Raw genomic sequence first — 17,351 nt, 5'->3', positions numbered from 1 at the left:
TGAAAACAACAAGCATAACCACGTCTCAAGGGGAGTTAGGTTTTCTATAAATAGAACAGCAGGAGCATATGGAGAAAGAATGAAATAAAGCCTAAACACACCTAAATCCCCACTCCTTCTTTGTAAAGCCTCTCTCTCTCTCTCTCTCGCTCTCTTCTCTTTCTAATCCATCTCAGACAGTCTTGTGAAAAATGATGTGTTTGCATTTGTCCCTGCCACACGTTTAGCAGGACAAGACGAAACACCTCAGTCTGTTTAAATGCAATTACAGTGACTGATGACTCTCAACATGCACCCCATCGTGTCTCTGTGTGTATCAGTGTGTCCCAGTATATCTACATGTGCCTCTTCTTTATGTGCTCTGTGCTTGCGTGTCTGAAGGAGTGGAATTGTATATCTGTGAATGTACCTGCTGATTTGATTGTGTGTTCCCACTTTTTTGAGTATTATCTGTGGCGGTGCAACAGATCAAAGCCATCACTTCAATTTCTCTGTCCCTCCATGACTTGATTTGTGACAGTTTGAAAGCAAATGAGTGGCTTGCACTGTAGGACTGAGTGCTCTCTAAAATGTGATGTTTTTTTACTGATATGTGATCATGTACACCTGGCAGAATACTGTACTTACACAGAGGGAAGTCAACTGACAATGGAGCAAACCTTGTACAGTCTTGAACAGTTTATCTTGTCTTTCCTCTTTCCCCTCTATGATGTTTAGTTTGTTCAAGTAGTATGAACTTTTTCTGATCTGCCACCTCTATGGTTGAAGTCCAGCTAAGTTTAGGCAGCTCAAGACATGTGGTTAATGTTAAGGTTGCCTTCAAGGTAAAAAGACACCAATGCTGACTGTTGATGGGACATGACAAAATTTGTCCTAATTAAATGACAACATGATTTGACACCACTACTGTGACACCACGATAGTTAAGGTTTAGGTACTTATATGACTCGGTGGGGTTAAGGAAACAAAGAAACATATGTTGACTATTGGTATAGAAAATGGGAAGCAAACAGCGGCCTCTGAGGTTTTATTCACCCATCCAATCTTGCTTGACCTCCTCTTGCTGTGGCACCATAACAGCGTCACATTTCCTTCTATTTTCCTGATAGACGAGTCATAATTTCTACCGTCTACTAGAAGGCTTTTGTCACTTGAACATATATATACGTCCTTTTGGGGCATTTGCCAAAATGACTAATGCTGTCGTTTTTCTTGAGAGGACAGTCTTGGACATGAACCATTGTTTTCAGTGCTAAAGTCAAGAACCTTATACATCCAAATATCCAGACTTAACTACAAACTGCAATGGTATAACAGCGTCAAACTACTTCCAGGTTGCTTGACAGTAAAATCTTAATATCAGTTGTTTTGAGCATTTAAATAAATTACCCTTGTATTTGTTTTTCTAGTGAGGACAGAAAGTGGCAAATAATAGTCGTGATTTTAAATGAAACGCTCCTTAAAAATTGGCAGCCACCAAGGATTTTTTTTTTACAGCACAAGTCACACCAAACTGTGCAACATTTCACTGTTGAATAAGTTACTCTTTAGTCAGGCACTGAGCTCTGTGCCCTGAGCTGCCCCATTTGCCAAGATAGAAGAGGACAACACTTCCACTGGATAGCTTCCATATGTGTGAATGTGTGCATATGCGCTACCATTCCCTCCTTCTGGTATCACTGAAAAAAACACAGAGCAAAATAACAATTCACAATGGATTGTTATTGATCTTAACAGCCCTTATTCCCCAAAAAACACAATATCCCTACTGTTGTTTACATGGCTAATGAAAAGGAATATTCCACTAATATTCCCATTTACATGCAGAGGGTTTCCCTCTACTCTTGTGGGAACGGTAATCACAAGATCTCCACAGGCAGTGGAGTAAACCAGCGAGGTGAAAAACATTAATGAGCTGTTGCCTGATATTAAAGTGATATTGATATGACTGATATTACAATTATATAGTTACAGGCACATCCAGTACCTACGTTGTCCCATGATGTTTACTACACTGCTGAGTGTTTTTGGTGCATCACACCGAGTTGTCACCATCAGTCCATGGCTGCATGTCAGAATAATAACCAATTCCCTCTGTCCTCGTTGTGGAGAAGGAGCACTCTGTTTTTCCAGCCTGTCCTGAACAGCTTTCTACTCTCTTCTCATTCCTCTCTTCTGTCTGCCTTCCTGCTCCAGCATATGACATTTTGCCTGCGCAGGGGTACATTACACAACCAGCCCGTCATGCATCTCTATCCCAGCAATGCAAACTGTTGGCTAGTTGGTTTGTTGACAACGCACAGAGCTGAGGCAAGAGGCCGTGTGTCACAAACTGCGGTTAAAAACCCCAACTGAGATGCATATTATACATTATTATTATTATAAATGTCCGAAGAATGCTCCTAAAACCCAGATATCATCATCATCATATCCCACATGTCTTAATTGGAAAATGCTATATTCAAAATAAGGCCTAATTAGGAAAATCCAAATGGATTATGCTGTTTACATAATTATCAAATTCGGAATATTGCCATAGTCAGAATAATAGTGAAATATCAGTGTGCATATAAACATAGTCAGTGACACTTGTGTTTCCTAGCTAGGGTCTGCAGGAAAATGTGTTTTTATTTCAAATTCCCTGGTTAAGTAAAGGTTAAAAACGAGTCCACCCACCCACCCCCTTTCATCATCATCTTCTCTCTCTAATTTCCATGTAAAGGTCAACCTTGAAAAAGAGATTCAAACCCCAGTGGGGTTTACCTGTTAGACTGACTGAGAGGAAGAATTAAAAGAGAGGAATTAATTCGAGCTACAATCCCTCTTCCATCCCTCCTTATTCACATTCTGACTCACTCTCTCTTTCTCTCACTCTGTTTCTTCCTCTCTCTGCCTCCTTTTGGGCAAGGAAGTGCTGCTCCCATAGAGGGCTGTTACTTAACATACCTGCTGAGTAGAACTGGAGGGGAGAGCTTCTGCATGGGTTTAAAAAGTAATTAAGACACAGAGGTATAGCAGACACACACACACAGACACACAAGCACAGAAACTCACTGTAATACAGACGAGTCTATCATAGATTCATAAATTCCTGCCATTACTTGGTAAAAACATGGCAGACTACATGTTGGATCCTGACCAATCATAGCTTCCCATCTATCACAACTGGAAAAGGAATGACGAACTTGTGAAGATCGGTGATCGGAATGGCGGTGGCAAGGACTGACTTTACAGTTCCACCTGACACCATCCATCACATCATTCCTCTATGTTGCGTAAGAGCATCACAGAGCATGTTGTCGAAATTGTCCAAATTGGCGAGAGAGGGCAACAAACTTCCAACATGCTTTTCTTTTCGTCGGGGTGATGTGAGGGATCTCAAATGCTGCGTTGGTTGTCTCCCTCTATGACACACTACGCAGGATAAAATGAGCAACTGTCACGCCCGATGCTCATTCTTGTTCTTTATGTTCTGTGTCTGTGTTCACACTATATCAAAAAGACATTGTGTAGTCTGAGTCTGGCGGCAGTTAAAACCAAAACTACACTTTGCTAGATTTGCAGTTGGTGAAAAATTTAGGCTGTAATTTAGGTAAATCCACCCTTTAACTAAAATAACCTAAATCATACCTTAATGAAGTTCTAAACTTCAAAAAGCCCTTTCAAGAAGTGAAGATGGGCTGAGATCCGTCTAAAACTCAACTGGTCTTCACAAAGATAGAGGTAAAAAAAAGAGAAAAACACATATTCTACAGTAGGATGAAACATACTGTACATGTGTGAGGTACTCCCTCTTTGCAGTATAAGCACACACTCATATAATCAGACAGAAGTCATAGAGGAGAATGGCCTTGGGGGTGCCTGTGGGTTGGGTTTATGTGAGCTGAGCATCACACAGGAATACAGTCAAACCAGGACCAAAACAACATCCATGTTTCAGATTCATTGTGAGCAAGCAGCTGTAGAACCTGCAGTATAGCTCTGGTGTGGGCGTGGCCTGAAGAGCTCAAATGTAATGTAAGATCTTACATTCTTTACTTGAATGAACAGTGTAAAGACAGATTTATTGAACTCCTGCTCTCTCAGCTCATGTTTATATAACCCAGTGCTCAATGTTCATGCCTGGTCTCTAGGGTCTGCTGAAAGTTTGTCTAGGAAATTTAGGAAATCACTGACTGGAGTAGATGTAAATGAGGCAGGTTGAGTTTGAGTGGGTAAGTCAATTACGGAAATTGGACATCATTGCAAAATTGGTGATGTTTAATAGTCCATCCAAGGACTTTAAGGGTCAGTTAAGTGGGACTATTTTTTCAGCCTGCAATGAGATCATCCAGAGTAACAGGGACACTGTTTGTGGAGAAATATTTTTTTTTAATTTGTGATGTTTTGAATCCATTCACCTTCGTGATATTGGGTGGTGACACAAATCTCAAAGCCTGATATCTCAAAACCTCAGCGAATGAAGCCCAAGATATTTTATGGTTTGGGTGAACTGACCCTAAAAGACTGTCCTCACCAGTAAACTGGATAGACTTGTAGCCATGCACTGATTGCAAAACTAGATGTGGTTTCATGAGACTGTGTGTGTAGAGGAAAGTCTTTTTTTTAAAGGAAAAAAACATTAGTTAAACTGACTCCTACACAGTTAAGAAATCAAATTGTGTGGGTAGCATTTTGTTCCTGTTTTTCTACCTAGAGGCCCACTTTGCCGTCCCATGATGCTCCACTTGTCTAGCAGTTTATGTTAGCGAAATCCACACAGCTTTCACAGAACATGGGTGTCTGAAAGCACTCAGCAGCTGAAAACTACCTCTCTGGTTTGTTCTCCCTGTGGGAGTTTGTGTGGTAGACAGCAACAGATGTTACATACCGTCTAAACAAAGGTGGGGGGAATTCAATGTACAGAAAAAAACTGTAGGAAAGATAAGCTAAAAAGGAGGAAAAAGTGGGCTGTGGAGAGTGGAAATTAAAGAAAAGTATAAATAAGATTACAATTACTCTTGTATAATTTGTAAACATTAATGTAATGCTGTTAATTAATTATAACACTCTGATGTAATTATCACAAAGATAACATGGACTAAAATCAGAACTTTTACTTTGTTGTATTGTTAGAGCATGTATTTTTTCAAAATTAATTTGCAATATTATTTTCATTCAATGCAGCTAAAGGAAATTGGTATAAATACAAGTAAACAATAAAGTTTCCAGCATCCACAATTAACTGTTACCATTAACCGATGATACCCATTGCTATGGAGGTGAACAATTGTTATTCTGCAAACCAGTACATATAATCCAGAGAGGGACAGTAAGAAAGCAAGAGAAACAAATTTAGTCAAAGAGAAAATAAGAGAAGAGTAAAGAAAAATGCAAGCTGGAGACTGACAGAAAGAAATTACATAAATTAACCTAAGAAAAACTGAACGAGACGTGGAAAGAGGGGGAATACATGTGAAGATTCAAGAAGGGCTGAAAGGAAAAGGGAGAGGAGAAAGGAGCGAGAAATTGGATTTGAAGCAACAGTGCAGCAGCTTTTGAAGGTAAAAAGGCAGGCTGGCTGGTTGGCAGGCTGGGACTCACAGATAGTGCTAATAGGCATAATTCTCAGCTCAGTTCACACGGTGCTTCAAAAAGTGGTACCTGGCTGGATGTCTGACTGGCCGTCTGGATGGCTGGTCCACAGTTTGACCTGCTGTCTGGATGGCTGGTTAGGTTGGTGGTTATTTGATTGGTTGGCTGTTGGGCTGGATGGATGCTTGACCTGCTGACTTGCTAGCTGACAGACTGAATGGACTGATTGACTGGATGGCTGGTTGACTGATGATGTATTGTCTGGGTGACTGACTCTGTGACTGACTGACGGGTCTGTTGGATTTCTGAATCACTGGTTCACTTGACTGGTTCACTGACAAACTGTGGAAAAAAATATGTTTGATGTCATGTGCCTTGGTACTTCCCGCTGTCTCTACTGTCTCTGTTTCCCGTGGTCCATCCGTCTGTCTGTCTTCTTCTCTCTCTCACTCCCTGGAAAGGTTCATGACCTTATCTCCATGGTGGCTGTGCTACTCTGGTCTGTCTTGTTGTTCTCTGCTGCTCAGTTCTGGTACTCATGCTATGGACAAAGACTGAATTTCAGTGAACGCACACTTGTTTTTTGTAACTTGTGAGGGCATTGTATTGTGAAGGCTTATCTTAACATCAACCATAAACATACCCCTTACCCTAACTTTCATCTAAGCCCAATTCCTAACCATAACCCTAAAACCAGGTCTTATTAATAAATATATAAGGTATAAAATATAAAATCAAGCTTAAGGGAACCAGATTTTTGTTCCCAGATGAAGGACATTGTGACTGTTTTAACAGGTTTATGTTGCTGCAATACTGGTGTAGACACATTGTCTCTGCTACCTTCTATCTCACACTTACAGCATTACTTTAATACTAGTCTATTTAATCCCTTTTTTTAACATTTTTTGGCTTTCACTTCATCTTAAACTCCCTCAGGAAACTTAATGAAGTCATTTCTGTTTTGTTCTTCTGTGCTGTCAATCAGGTCTACAATAGTCTTGAATGGAACGAGAGGATAGAGTTCGCTTAATATGTATAATAAAAAGAGGGTGGACATGAACAAGCAAGTGAACACGTCAAACTACATATCTCTACAAAAGTTTGCACATCATTAGAATACAGATGGCGAAAGTCTGTCCTGTTATTCTGGACTTTACGCCTCAATGCTTTGCCAACAGTTGAAATGATACCATTCAGAGCTATTTGGCTGAAAATGGAGAATCCAATTTATTTAAATGTTTAATGCAAACTGTGTGATTCTTTAATTATTTAGAAGGTAATTGTGGCTCATAAATAAATGTCTAATTAAGCTACAGTATATGACGTGTCTTGAAAGTTGCTGCTTTGAATCACATGAAATGACTGACAGGCTTTGACAAACGGGGCACACACTGGAGCCAGTGGGAGTCATTCCAAGATGAATCAGTAAACTGTTGCTGTACTGGTGATTCCCCTGGATGTTAATGTGTGTAACTGTATGCATGTTAAGCAGGCTGTTCTTTTGAAAGCACATGCATCTTCAGGTCACTTCATTGAGATAAGGGTTACAAAAACACTTAAAAAGGTAGTTAAAGCACAATACTTTCTGCTTCAGTAAAATTAAGTTGAGTGACAAAACTGTTTTATCAGTTTAGTGAATTAATGGAATTGTAGACTGCATAGTTTGATGTTTTAAGCTACTTTTTTGCAGAAGAAAGAAGAAACTTTGACACTAAACTTCATTGGCGTGATGTTTTTACTCTGACTGACTTTCCAGCATTTATAATGCATGTCTATCAGTAACAGTATCTTATTTTCTGTAGTGTGGTATTGTGTGTCATCAATGTGGAGGCTATTATCAATGAATAAATATATCAACATTTTATTTATTAAATGCCGTAAATGCCTTTTGTGATCAGTTATGTTGCTTTATTTTCCAATTAAACTAATATTTAGCACCTTACCTTGACTGGCTTCTCCTCTTTGTCACATGCATTGAGCCGGTTTGTGACACTTATAGAACATGGAGGAAAAAACATTTAGTCTTAAAAAGTTATAGATTATTACTTTCAACATGTCTCTGAGCTCTGTGAAATCCTACATGTACAATAAGGACAATACATTCCTTGTTGTTTTCAGACAGCCCTCCGCCATTCTTACTTTGGAAACTTTCCATTTGCTTCTGTAACTTGACATCATTAGTGTTGTTTGTCAGATGCAAAATTTTAATTAAAGCCCAGCTATCAGGGACAATAATTAAACACAAAGAGAGCCTCATTTGGAGAAGAAAGGGAGGGGGAATATAAGGCTGTCTCTTCCTCTGGCTTCTTGTCAAAATAAAACCAACAGCAAGAATGTGATAAAAGCAGCGAGGAGGAGATGTGATAGCACACAAAAGGTGTCAGGTTGTGTTTTGGCGATGAAGCATATTCATTTGTGTTCCTAGATGAAAGGCAGCAGAGATAAGCAGGATTAAACAATGCAGGCAGGGGTAAAGAGAGGCACAGAAAAGTGAAGAAAGGAGTAGACAGACAGATAAAAAAGAAATACAGATACAGGCAGAGATTGAGAGAGAGAGAGACAGGAGACTGACCCAGATGATAAAATAGACTGGAGTAGTGTGGTCAGAATCATTACAGCATTATAAATAAAGAATATTGTGCTGATCCTTGCAGTTATGACTGGACTTGACAGTTAACAACTGGCTTTCAGCTGTGTCTTGATTGACTTGTCTTTAATGTTTGTAGAACACAGTAAAGACTAGAGATGTGCAGAGAGCCCAGAATTTGTATTTTATCTATATTTGTTGAGGCAGCAAAATTATTTGTTTGGATTCGTATTCAAATAAAAGTGGAAATGGATGTAACAACCCTGATATCAAAGTGTTAAAATATGTGTTCTTCAATAAACTATTGTAGTGAAGGAGGGTTCTCACACCGGATCTCGAACCTCCCAGACCACTGCACTGACCACTCAGCCAAAGGGGTCAGCTCTACCAGACACACAGACCTGCAGCTGTTTATACATCCATGACACAGAGACAGACAGCAGAGCAGAGCAAAGGAGAGACGGAGACAACGATGTAATCTCACTATGCCATGAGTCCCGACCTGCACGCTGTTACTTGACATGTTTTTTTTTTTTTCTTCCCAAAAACAAGTAATTTTTAAAATATAAATACATTAAAAAATAAATAAATTTGTGCTTTTCAAATATTGTATTCTGATTTGGCTCCAACCCTTGTACATACATACATTCAGGCTAGCAGTCATGTCATATCAGATGTGCTGTAAATATGCGCTCCCATCAGGGAAAAACTGCAATCACAAGCACAGCGCAGTATTTTTGTTGGTCTCAAATTGCAGAAGTGTACTAAAGACTTTGTTGGTAAATTCCCTGGAACCCTAATGAAAACAAGAATATATCACGTGTTGTATCTCTACATTATCATGACACTAGACTTGGAGTTGTCTTCAAAGAGTGAGAAGAGAAGGAATACAGAAACAGGATGAAAGAATAAGAACATGTTTCTGTGTCAGTGTGAGCATGGCCATTATGATCAATGGCCAAATTGCTGTTTGATAAATAATTCACTTTGCTTGCTTCTTTTCATCACGATGTGCAATGTGCCAATGCTCACATTCACATACATGTGCTCTACTTAGCAGCAAATAAATCTGTAGAATCAATCCACTTCAATGGTTAATGAATGACTTGCATAATTATTCATGTGAAAAGGGTTTATTTGAACTGTTGTTCCAGTTATTCCAGCTGTTGTTCCATTGTGCTAAAGCTGTAAATTGCTTTTTTGCGGTTGTTTTATTTCACACACGTAAGGATGACAACGATGCTGGGTCAAAGGCAATAAAGGTCTGTGGTGGAGGGATTGAATTGTCAATATCAATATCATGGAACGATTTGAAGGGGGGACTGAGAGCTGCTCAGGGTATGGCACGACAAAAATGAGAAGTGACTGGGAAGCTAACTGAGGTGCAAGGCAGCACCGAGGACAAGAAGGAAGGGGAGGAGGATGACGGTCTATTAGGGACAGGCCAGTATGACAAAGAGACACTGAAAATTGGCTTCCATTACTCATGAGTAGATTGGGTTGCACCATGTCATTGCTTCATTTCTTGTAGCTATCATCTGACTAAGACAATGCCTAAAAAGTACAAGAGGAATTTATTAGGGATTGAGAGAGAGAAAGTACTTAGAAGAGTCTATTACTCAGTTGTTCTTACTATCTATTCCCTGTCATTCATGTTGTGGCTAGATAACTTTTCTCTGGGAGGGAATCAAAACTTTGGAAACAAATTAAAAGAGTCGGAACTGCGGTGATGAGATACATAATATTTTACGCTGGATTAGAGCCTAATCCATGGTTAATCCCCTGAGAAAGGTAAATAGCTAAATGTCAGCTAGTATCCTGTTAAAACATGCAAATTACAACAGCCCTCCTCTGTTTTCCACTTAGCCCATCTCCCCGTTTTCACCCCTATATAACTGCAGCTATTAAATTTTATTGTTTCATTATGTACCTAAAAGTTGAAATAATAGAACCGCAGCTGCACACTGGCAAACCTTGTAAACAATGACAAAAACACAAAGGAAAGTGGCATTGCTTTCATAGTCTTGGAAATCTCCATTTTTATTGGTGCATCATATGCTAATGTCTGAACAGAAGAGCTGCCATTTATTTTCATACGAGGCTGTTATTTTCATGAACGTGAATAATTACAGTGCATAAAAACCCTAGTTTCATTTGAAAAGTCAAAATATGTTTCTTTGGGCTTTATTAAGACTCAATGAAATAATCATGCCAGTTAATGGATTTATTACTGTGGTGCATTACCTTGAAGGGATTGGGTACCATGGGTATTAGATTCATATACCTTTTTTTTTCACACAGTGCTTTTAGAAATGAGACGTAAATGCAATTAATTCAAAACCATCTGGGGATATGTGAACTGCATTACAATTTTCTGCCAACTCTTAATCATTTTGTCATTATCACTATTAATGTTAATATTCTCCCTCCCCCCTCCCTTTCTCACTCTCTCTGTTGTATAGGCCTTCTGTCATTCTCTGTGAGGGATTACTTCCTCAGCTGTGCTGTCAAGACGTACGGTTGTCAGGGGCCATGAGTAGCCGCTGTGGTGACAGTCTCCAAAACCCTTTGACGTGGAACACCTAAAATGGGGACAGGACTTGGTGCCATGCTGCAAGCTCAGCTCTAATCACCGTGAAGACACCCTTCTGTTCACCTTTCTCTCTAATTATATTTGGCCTGCTCGCCCCTGACCTGCAGCCCTTCCTGATTTGAAACTGCTTCCGCTGCCCTCCTCCCTTCAACTCCTTTCTTTTCCTCCTGTCTACGAGGCGACCTCAAACACTCCTAACGCAAACCATGGCCAGCAGACTCTGTTTCTCCTCTCTGTCTCCCACCCTCTTTCTCTCCCTTATGCTCCCTTCACTGTTGCTCCTGCACCTGCCTGGCATGGTGAAAGGGGACTGTTGGCTGATAGAGGGGGATAAAGGCTACGTTTGGCTGGCTATCTGCAGTCAGAACCAGCCTCCATATGAGACCATTCCCCAGCACATCAACAGCACGGTCAGTATGAATCTATCAATAGGCCTTTTACAACAGCACAGCCACCTCTATTAAACCATATGCCTTCATGCACTCTGAGCTATGATGGTGTCAGCCTAAGAGCACATGCTATTAACTGTGACGGTGACTTCTGCATACCTGCAACACAATGTAATCTTCTGTTCACTCTTTATCATGGATGTAGTTTATTGTGTGATTATCATTTGTTGGTTGTTGTAATAAGTATGATAATGATGGCAATTTAATAACAATTGTATTGTTCTTAGATACAAAAATTCCATATACTTAATCAATTTAAGCTGCAAAGTTATATTCATATGCCCAATGATGGTGACAAAAGCAGTAGTAATGGCTAGAATTATTACGTGGCTGTGATGATAGTATTAAAGCAAATAAATCATTGCTAAATATGTTAAATTAGTTAGGTCTGATCCGAAGAAGATCCGAATCATTGGCTACCAAACTGCTATTGGCTGGCACAGCCAACTGTATATATAAAATTGTGTAGCATTTGTAGCAGACAAGAACAGAACCTCCAAATGAGTCAGTGTAAGATAACCACACTAAAATAAACTGTAAAAGAACTGTAAGATATTTTTTAATCCATATTCTGCACATTTTTGATCACATTGTGCACATCTCCAACATGCTCAGCCAATTAGCTAATGTGTTGTGCTTATGCTAATGATTTATGTAGTGGCTTCTTGTTGTCTACATTTTTAAATATCAGTGCCAAGAATTTCAAGTAGTGCAATCTGTAATTTGCTGCATAAATGATTAAAGCTCAAAAGCTTGAAGATAATTTATGACAGCACCCAAAGGTAATGTTAACATGCGACTACATTCATACTAGCATCAACATTTACCTCAGTTACATAGCTCAGGATGGGTGCTCCGCTGCTTGCAAACAGGCTGTGATTAACTTAACACAAATTTTCATTAGATGTATCAGTTGGGAAATTACTCATTAGATGGCAAATTTGTGTGTTTGCATGTGTTATACGGTCTAGGCAGCAATCTTTGGCCGAGAGTTTAGGTCCTCTTCTGTGGCTACTAGAAGGTGAAACACATCACCTGAAAGTAATCTTTCCTCTTGTCTCTCTTAGGTTCATGACCTGAGGCTGAATGAGAACAAACTTAAGGCTGTGCTCTTTATCTCCATGTACCGCTTCACAAACCTTACTGACCTCAATCTAACCAAGAACGAGATTAGCTACATTGAGGACGGGGCCTTTGCTGGACAGGCCAACCTACAGGTTTGCAGCCTTGTAACACAACTCTGTTTTTATGTCTTTATGTCTGATTTCATTCACTTTACATTTCATTATCTGTATAAAGTACAAATCAAAAATGATAAAGGATTTTACAAAAGGTCCCTAAGACTTCAAAGGAGTCCATACCACTTTATATTTCTTTCTATGTCACAATATTCACACATTGGTTGGCTTCATTTGTTATCTGGCTGTTTCAATTTGTTGGTAACATGCTGTTGTAAATATTCAACATCCATAGAAAGGTGTATAATTATTTGTGTTGGCCTCATAATATAAATCCCATTGAGGAGACCACGCTGAATGGTCATGTGTAATGTAATCTGATCTGGATAAGGGCACTCCCAAACAGTTTACTGTGTATATTGTTATATTTTGTTGTATAAAGAGCTCAGGCTATTTTCTGATATCATCCAGCCAAAAACCTCAGTTCTCATATCCTGTTCATAGATGGTGGTTGAAAACTTTCCAAGCCGACACAGTTTGTGAGGGTATCTCAAAAACATCCACCAAATGATAAACAATTAGTTTTGTTGTATTATGGTATATCAAACGTTTCAAAAGGATACTTTCTGTTTCTGTCTCAGGTTCTTCAGCTGGGCTACAACAAGCTGACCAACCTGACTGAGGGCATGTTGAGAGGTCTGGGTCGAATGCAGTGCCTCTTCCTGCAACACAACCTCATAGAGGTCATTGCCACCAATGCCTTCTGGGAGTGCCCCAGCCTCAGCAGCCTGGACTTATCCTCCAACAAGTTGGCCCGTCTTGACCCGTCCACCTTCACTGTCCTCAACAGGCTGTTGGTGTGTGAACTAGCAGGAAACCCGTTCCACTGTGGCTGTGAGCTATATAGCTTTCTCACCTGGCTGGAGGCATTTAACAATGTCACCCACACCTATGACCGCCTCCAGTGCGAAACCCCTCGCCACTTGACTGGTTATCCTCTCCTGAGCCCAGTGCCCGGACATGGAAGAAATGCCCGTGCCCGTCTTTCGTCCGAGTGTCAGAATGGTGAGAGAGTTACAGGGATTTCCTCCACGGGACAAGATTTAGATGGTTCAGGGATAGGTTTCGAAAACCCAGACCAAGATCTGTACCACCAGCCAACCATGTCGTCCACTGCTGATCCCATATATAGCCATCAGATTTCTATGACACTTCAAACAGTCACCCTCTACACAGCTTCTCTAATGGTGCAGATCCCACAACCTTACAGTAAGATGTACATCCTCTCCCAGTACAATAACACTGTCGGTGCAGACATCATGCCTCTTAAAAACAAGAAGGAGATAATAACTTTGGATAAGCTGAAACCGCACACCAACTTCACCTTCTGTGTGGCTTCGGTAAGCAAATCTCAGCGCTACAACCACACTTGTCTGTCCTTTACTACACGAGCTATTGGAACAGAGAACCCCCGAACCAATCCATCTACAACTACACACTACATCATGACCATCCTAGGATGTCTGTTTGGCATGGTCATTGTGCTTGGATTTGTCTATTACTGTCTCAGACGAAGACGCATCCAGGAAGAGAAGGAGAAAGCTATAAGTGTGAAGAAAACTATTTTGGAGATGAGGTACGAGAAGTTTGATGTTTGTTAATGAAAGTCTTAAGAGCCACAACAGACCCCTTTTTCATAACTACGACTGCATGTGGAATGTTTTAGCTACAAAAAACATGGCAACTATTATGTGTGTCTCATAGGTATAATCGATTTCCTGGAAACAATTTTGCTGTGTCAATCAGTTCATTAGTAGTTTTTCTGCATTGTTTTGTTTGATTTTAATTACTGAAAAGCCTGATTTATTCATCTAACTACAATTTTTTTTTCCCCCAACCACACTCATTATTGAGGCTTTGGGCCATGTTATGCTATGGGCCATGCTATTTGTCATAATATAGTAGAGCTTCAATTAAAAGAAGTATTCTGTCATCCCATGGAATCACTGGGAGGACAGGATATTAAAACTAATTCATTTTAAAATAAAGTATAAGGTCCAACTAAATTTAGCAATCCTGCTTTTTGCAATTTTAGGATAATATGCAACATTATATGACAGATAACCAGATCAGATAATGAAACTGGATGTATTGTTTGTTCTGAATCTTTCATTCTTCAGGTATGGCCCAGAGGCGGCTGCAGCAGTGGCGAATGACCCAGGTGCCATGCAGCGTCTCCAGGAGCAGGCCCACCACCAGCACCACCATGCAGGAACAGGAGGCAAGCTGCCCCCATCTGCCTCCTCTAGCACAGGCATGCTCCATGGCTCAGCCAACACCAGTTCTTCCCGCCTCTCCACCTTGCCACAGGTGGAAAAAATGGCCTCTGCCTTCTCTGAGGCAATGGGCAGCAAGGGCAACTATATGGATGTGAGGACTGCAGGAGTGGCAGGGGAAGGCAGGGAGGGGGGGGTGGCAGCTGGAGGAGCAGGGGTAGGAGGAGAAGTAGTTGTGGATATGCGAGGTGGGGCTGAAAATGGGACAGAGGCTGGGGAGGATTCGGATGATGACGGCCGTGGCTCAGCATCAGAGATCTCCACCATCGCCAAGGAGGTGGACAAGGTGAACCAGATCATCAACAACTGCATTGATGCCCTAAAGCTGGATGCCTCTGCTAATGTTGTGACCACGGCTGAAAATGCCAACTCTGTGTCCTCCTCCCAGCCTCCAGCCTGCATCGCGTCCCTTCCCCGCAACCTCCTGCCCCTCTCTCCAGGCCACCCTGGAGATCAGATCATGGCCTCCTCTCCAAAGGTGCATCCTAAGTCTCACCCTCAGCCTCAACCCCAACCACATCCTCAGCCACATCCTCAGCCTCATCCTCAATTACATCAGCAGGCTCATCCACCTTCTATGGCCCCAGTGCCCCTGGTCGTGCCCCTGTCTGAGCGGCCAGGCATCAGTGGTGGGGGGTTCCTCTCCCCTCCTTACCGTGACCCACCCCCAGCCAATGCAGTACGGCCCCTTCAGAGGCAGTTGAGTGCTGACACTGCTGCAGTGAAGAGCCGTTGTGGTGCCAATGCTGGGGGATCTGTAAAGAGCACCAGGGTGTTCAGTGTGGATGTCCCTGAGCAGCGCAGCGATCCTCCCAAGTACCCGACAGAGAAAGGCAGCCCTGTGGGTTGTGGTGGAAGTAGTGGAAGTGGAGGAGGTAGTGGAGTAGGTGGCTGCAATGGGAATGGAATGGGAAACATAAATGGTGGTGGGGTGAGCATAAATGGGGGTGGGATGCGGTGTAATAACGGGGGTGGAGGTGGAGGTGGCATGGCTGGCCCTGGACAGCAGCAGCAACACCACTTGGAGGTTCAGCCAGACTACCACAGCTCCGAGCACCGCCACTCCTTTCCTGCACTCTACTATGAGGGTGGCAACGAATCACCCTCACCGGCCCAAAAGGCTTCATTCCTCAAGCCGCTGGGGCGCACCAAGAGAGATGCCACAGCCGCCTACTCCCAGCTCTCACCTTCTCGTCACCACAACTACAACTCTGGCTACTCCTCCAGTCCAGAGTATTCATCTGAGAGCACACTGCGGATCTGGGAGCGATTCCGGCCTTACAAGAAAAGCCCCCGAGAAGAAGCATCTTATATAGCGGCAGGCCATGCCCTGCGTAAGAAGGTGCAGTTTGCCAAGGACGAGGACCTTCATGATATTTTGGACTACTGGAAGGGGGTTTCTGCCCAGCAGAAGCTGTGAGCCGAAGAAGCAGAGTTGAATACAGTGAGGGGAATTGTGAGGTTGGATGCCAACAGCAGACTAAAAAAGGGGATAGATGTTAATGTAGCAATGTGTTTCCTCTGAGGTGTCCAGTGACATGGGTCATTCTGCTGGATCCAGAGTTAAAGAGGTATACTCTCTTGGTGTTTCCTTTTGGAATTGATTCTATGATAATCCACTGACATTTTAAGAGGTTGTTTCAGAATTTGATTGATTTCACTACAATACTGAGCGATAATCTATAAGAATCAAGTTGTTCACCAGACTGCCTCATACTGGGCATTTTGGTCCTTGCAGGCTTCCGTAGACCTGCTGAATCCCCACTAATGAGCAAAGCAAAGGTGGTGACAAGCAAGTGTCTTCTACCTCATTATTTGCACAGTGTAGCTCAGCTATCTCACCACAAGCAGCCCCATTCATGACTTAAGCCCCATCCCTCTTTTCTCTAATCCCATCAAACCACCATTCACAAAACAAACATTCCACAGCACCGCCAGCACCTGCTCTCCTATAGAAGCATCATTTAGGGAGATAATGAGGGAGCAGGATGAGGAATTAAGCGCGTTTGTTTTAGAATAGCCTGAATCTCACTCTTTGGGGGAGGACATTAAGTGATACTTATCGGGCTAATTGTTCTTCCTGGCAATTAGCCAGTGTAAGAGTAGGTTGGGGAGGCTTTGTGTTGAGCATGCTTATCGATTCGAAACACCTAACTACATATGTTCAATGGTGTGTGGGCATGTATATACAGTTTGTGCATGCTGGTGTGAGTGATTGCGTGTGGGCGGGAGAGAAGTGTTGGGGTTGGGGTTGAGTCGTCCATTATTGTCAGTCTCCTTCACGGTAGTAAAGTGGATGGCTTAGTGGAGATGCTTTGCATATACTGTAGATAACAGTCCAGTTGGGGAGTTGAGTGTGTGTGTGTTGCCTATCTATCTAGATAATGTGGAATAAACCCTTTCAAGACCTGCAGGCATTTTTGTCTCCTTGCCCATTTCTTATTTACAAGTGTAGCATATTTCTTTTGATAAGGTAAGCTATGAGGTAGGAAATTTACATTTCAATAGTGCGAGTTGTGCAGAAATTACTTTAGGATGGGTAACACAGGTTGGCAAGACAGGTGTTAGCTTCTATATTAAAGAACCTGGTAATCGCATTTAGGAATAGAGGCAGATTGAGAGCAGGTTAGAGGT

At 41.7% G+C, this 17,351-nt stretch overlaps 1 protein-coding gene across 1 annotated transcript; it reads left to right on the top strand.

Moving 5' to 3' along the window:
- Positions 1 to 10,940: 10,940 nt before the first annotated feature.
- Positions 10,941 to 17,006, top strand: LOC122978804 (protein phosphatase 1 regulatory subunit 29-like). Its single transcript, XM_044345811.1, has 5 exons — positions 10,941 to 11,164; positions 12,271 to 12,420; positions 13,023 to 14,017; positions 14,562 to 15,195; positions 15,280 to 17,006. Exons 1-5 carry the CDS (start codon positions 10,961 to 10,963, stop codon positions 16,135 to 16,137), a joined length of 2,841 nt encoding a protein of 946 aa, XP_044201746.1. The 5' UTR covers positions 10,941 to 10,960; the 3' UTR covers positions 16,138 to 17,006.
- Positions 17,007 to 17,351: the final 345 nt, after the last annotated feature.

The sequence above is a fragment of the Thunnus albacares genome, chromosome 3 (assembly GCF_914725855.1).
Source record: "Thunnus albacares chromosome 3, fThuAlb1.1, whole genome shotgun sequence".
Lineage (NCBI taxonomy): Eukaryota > Metazoa > Chordata > Actinopteri > Scombriformes > Scombridae > Thunnus > Thunnus albacares.
This window is presented reverse-complemented; position numbering and strand designations above follow the sequence as displayed.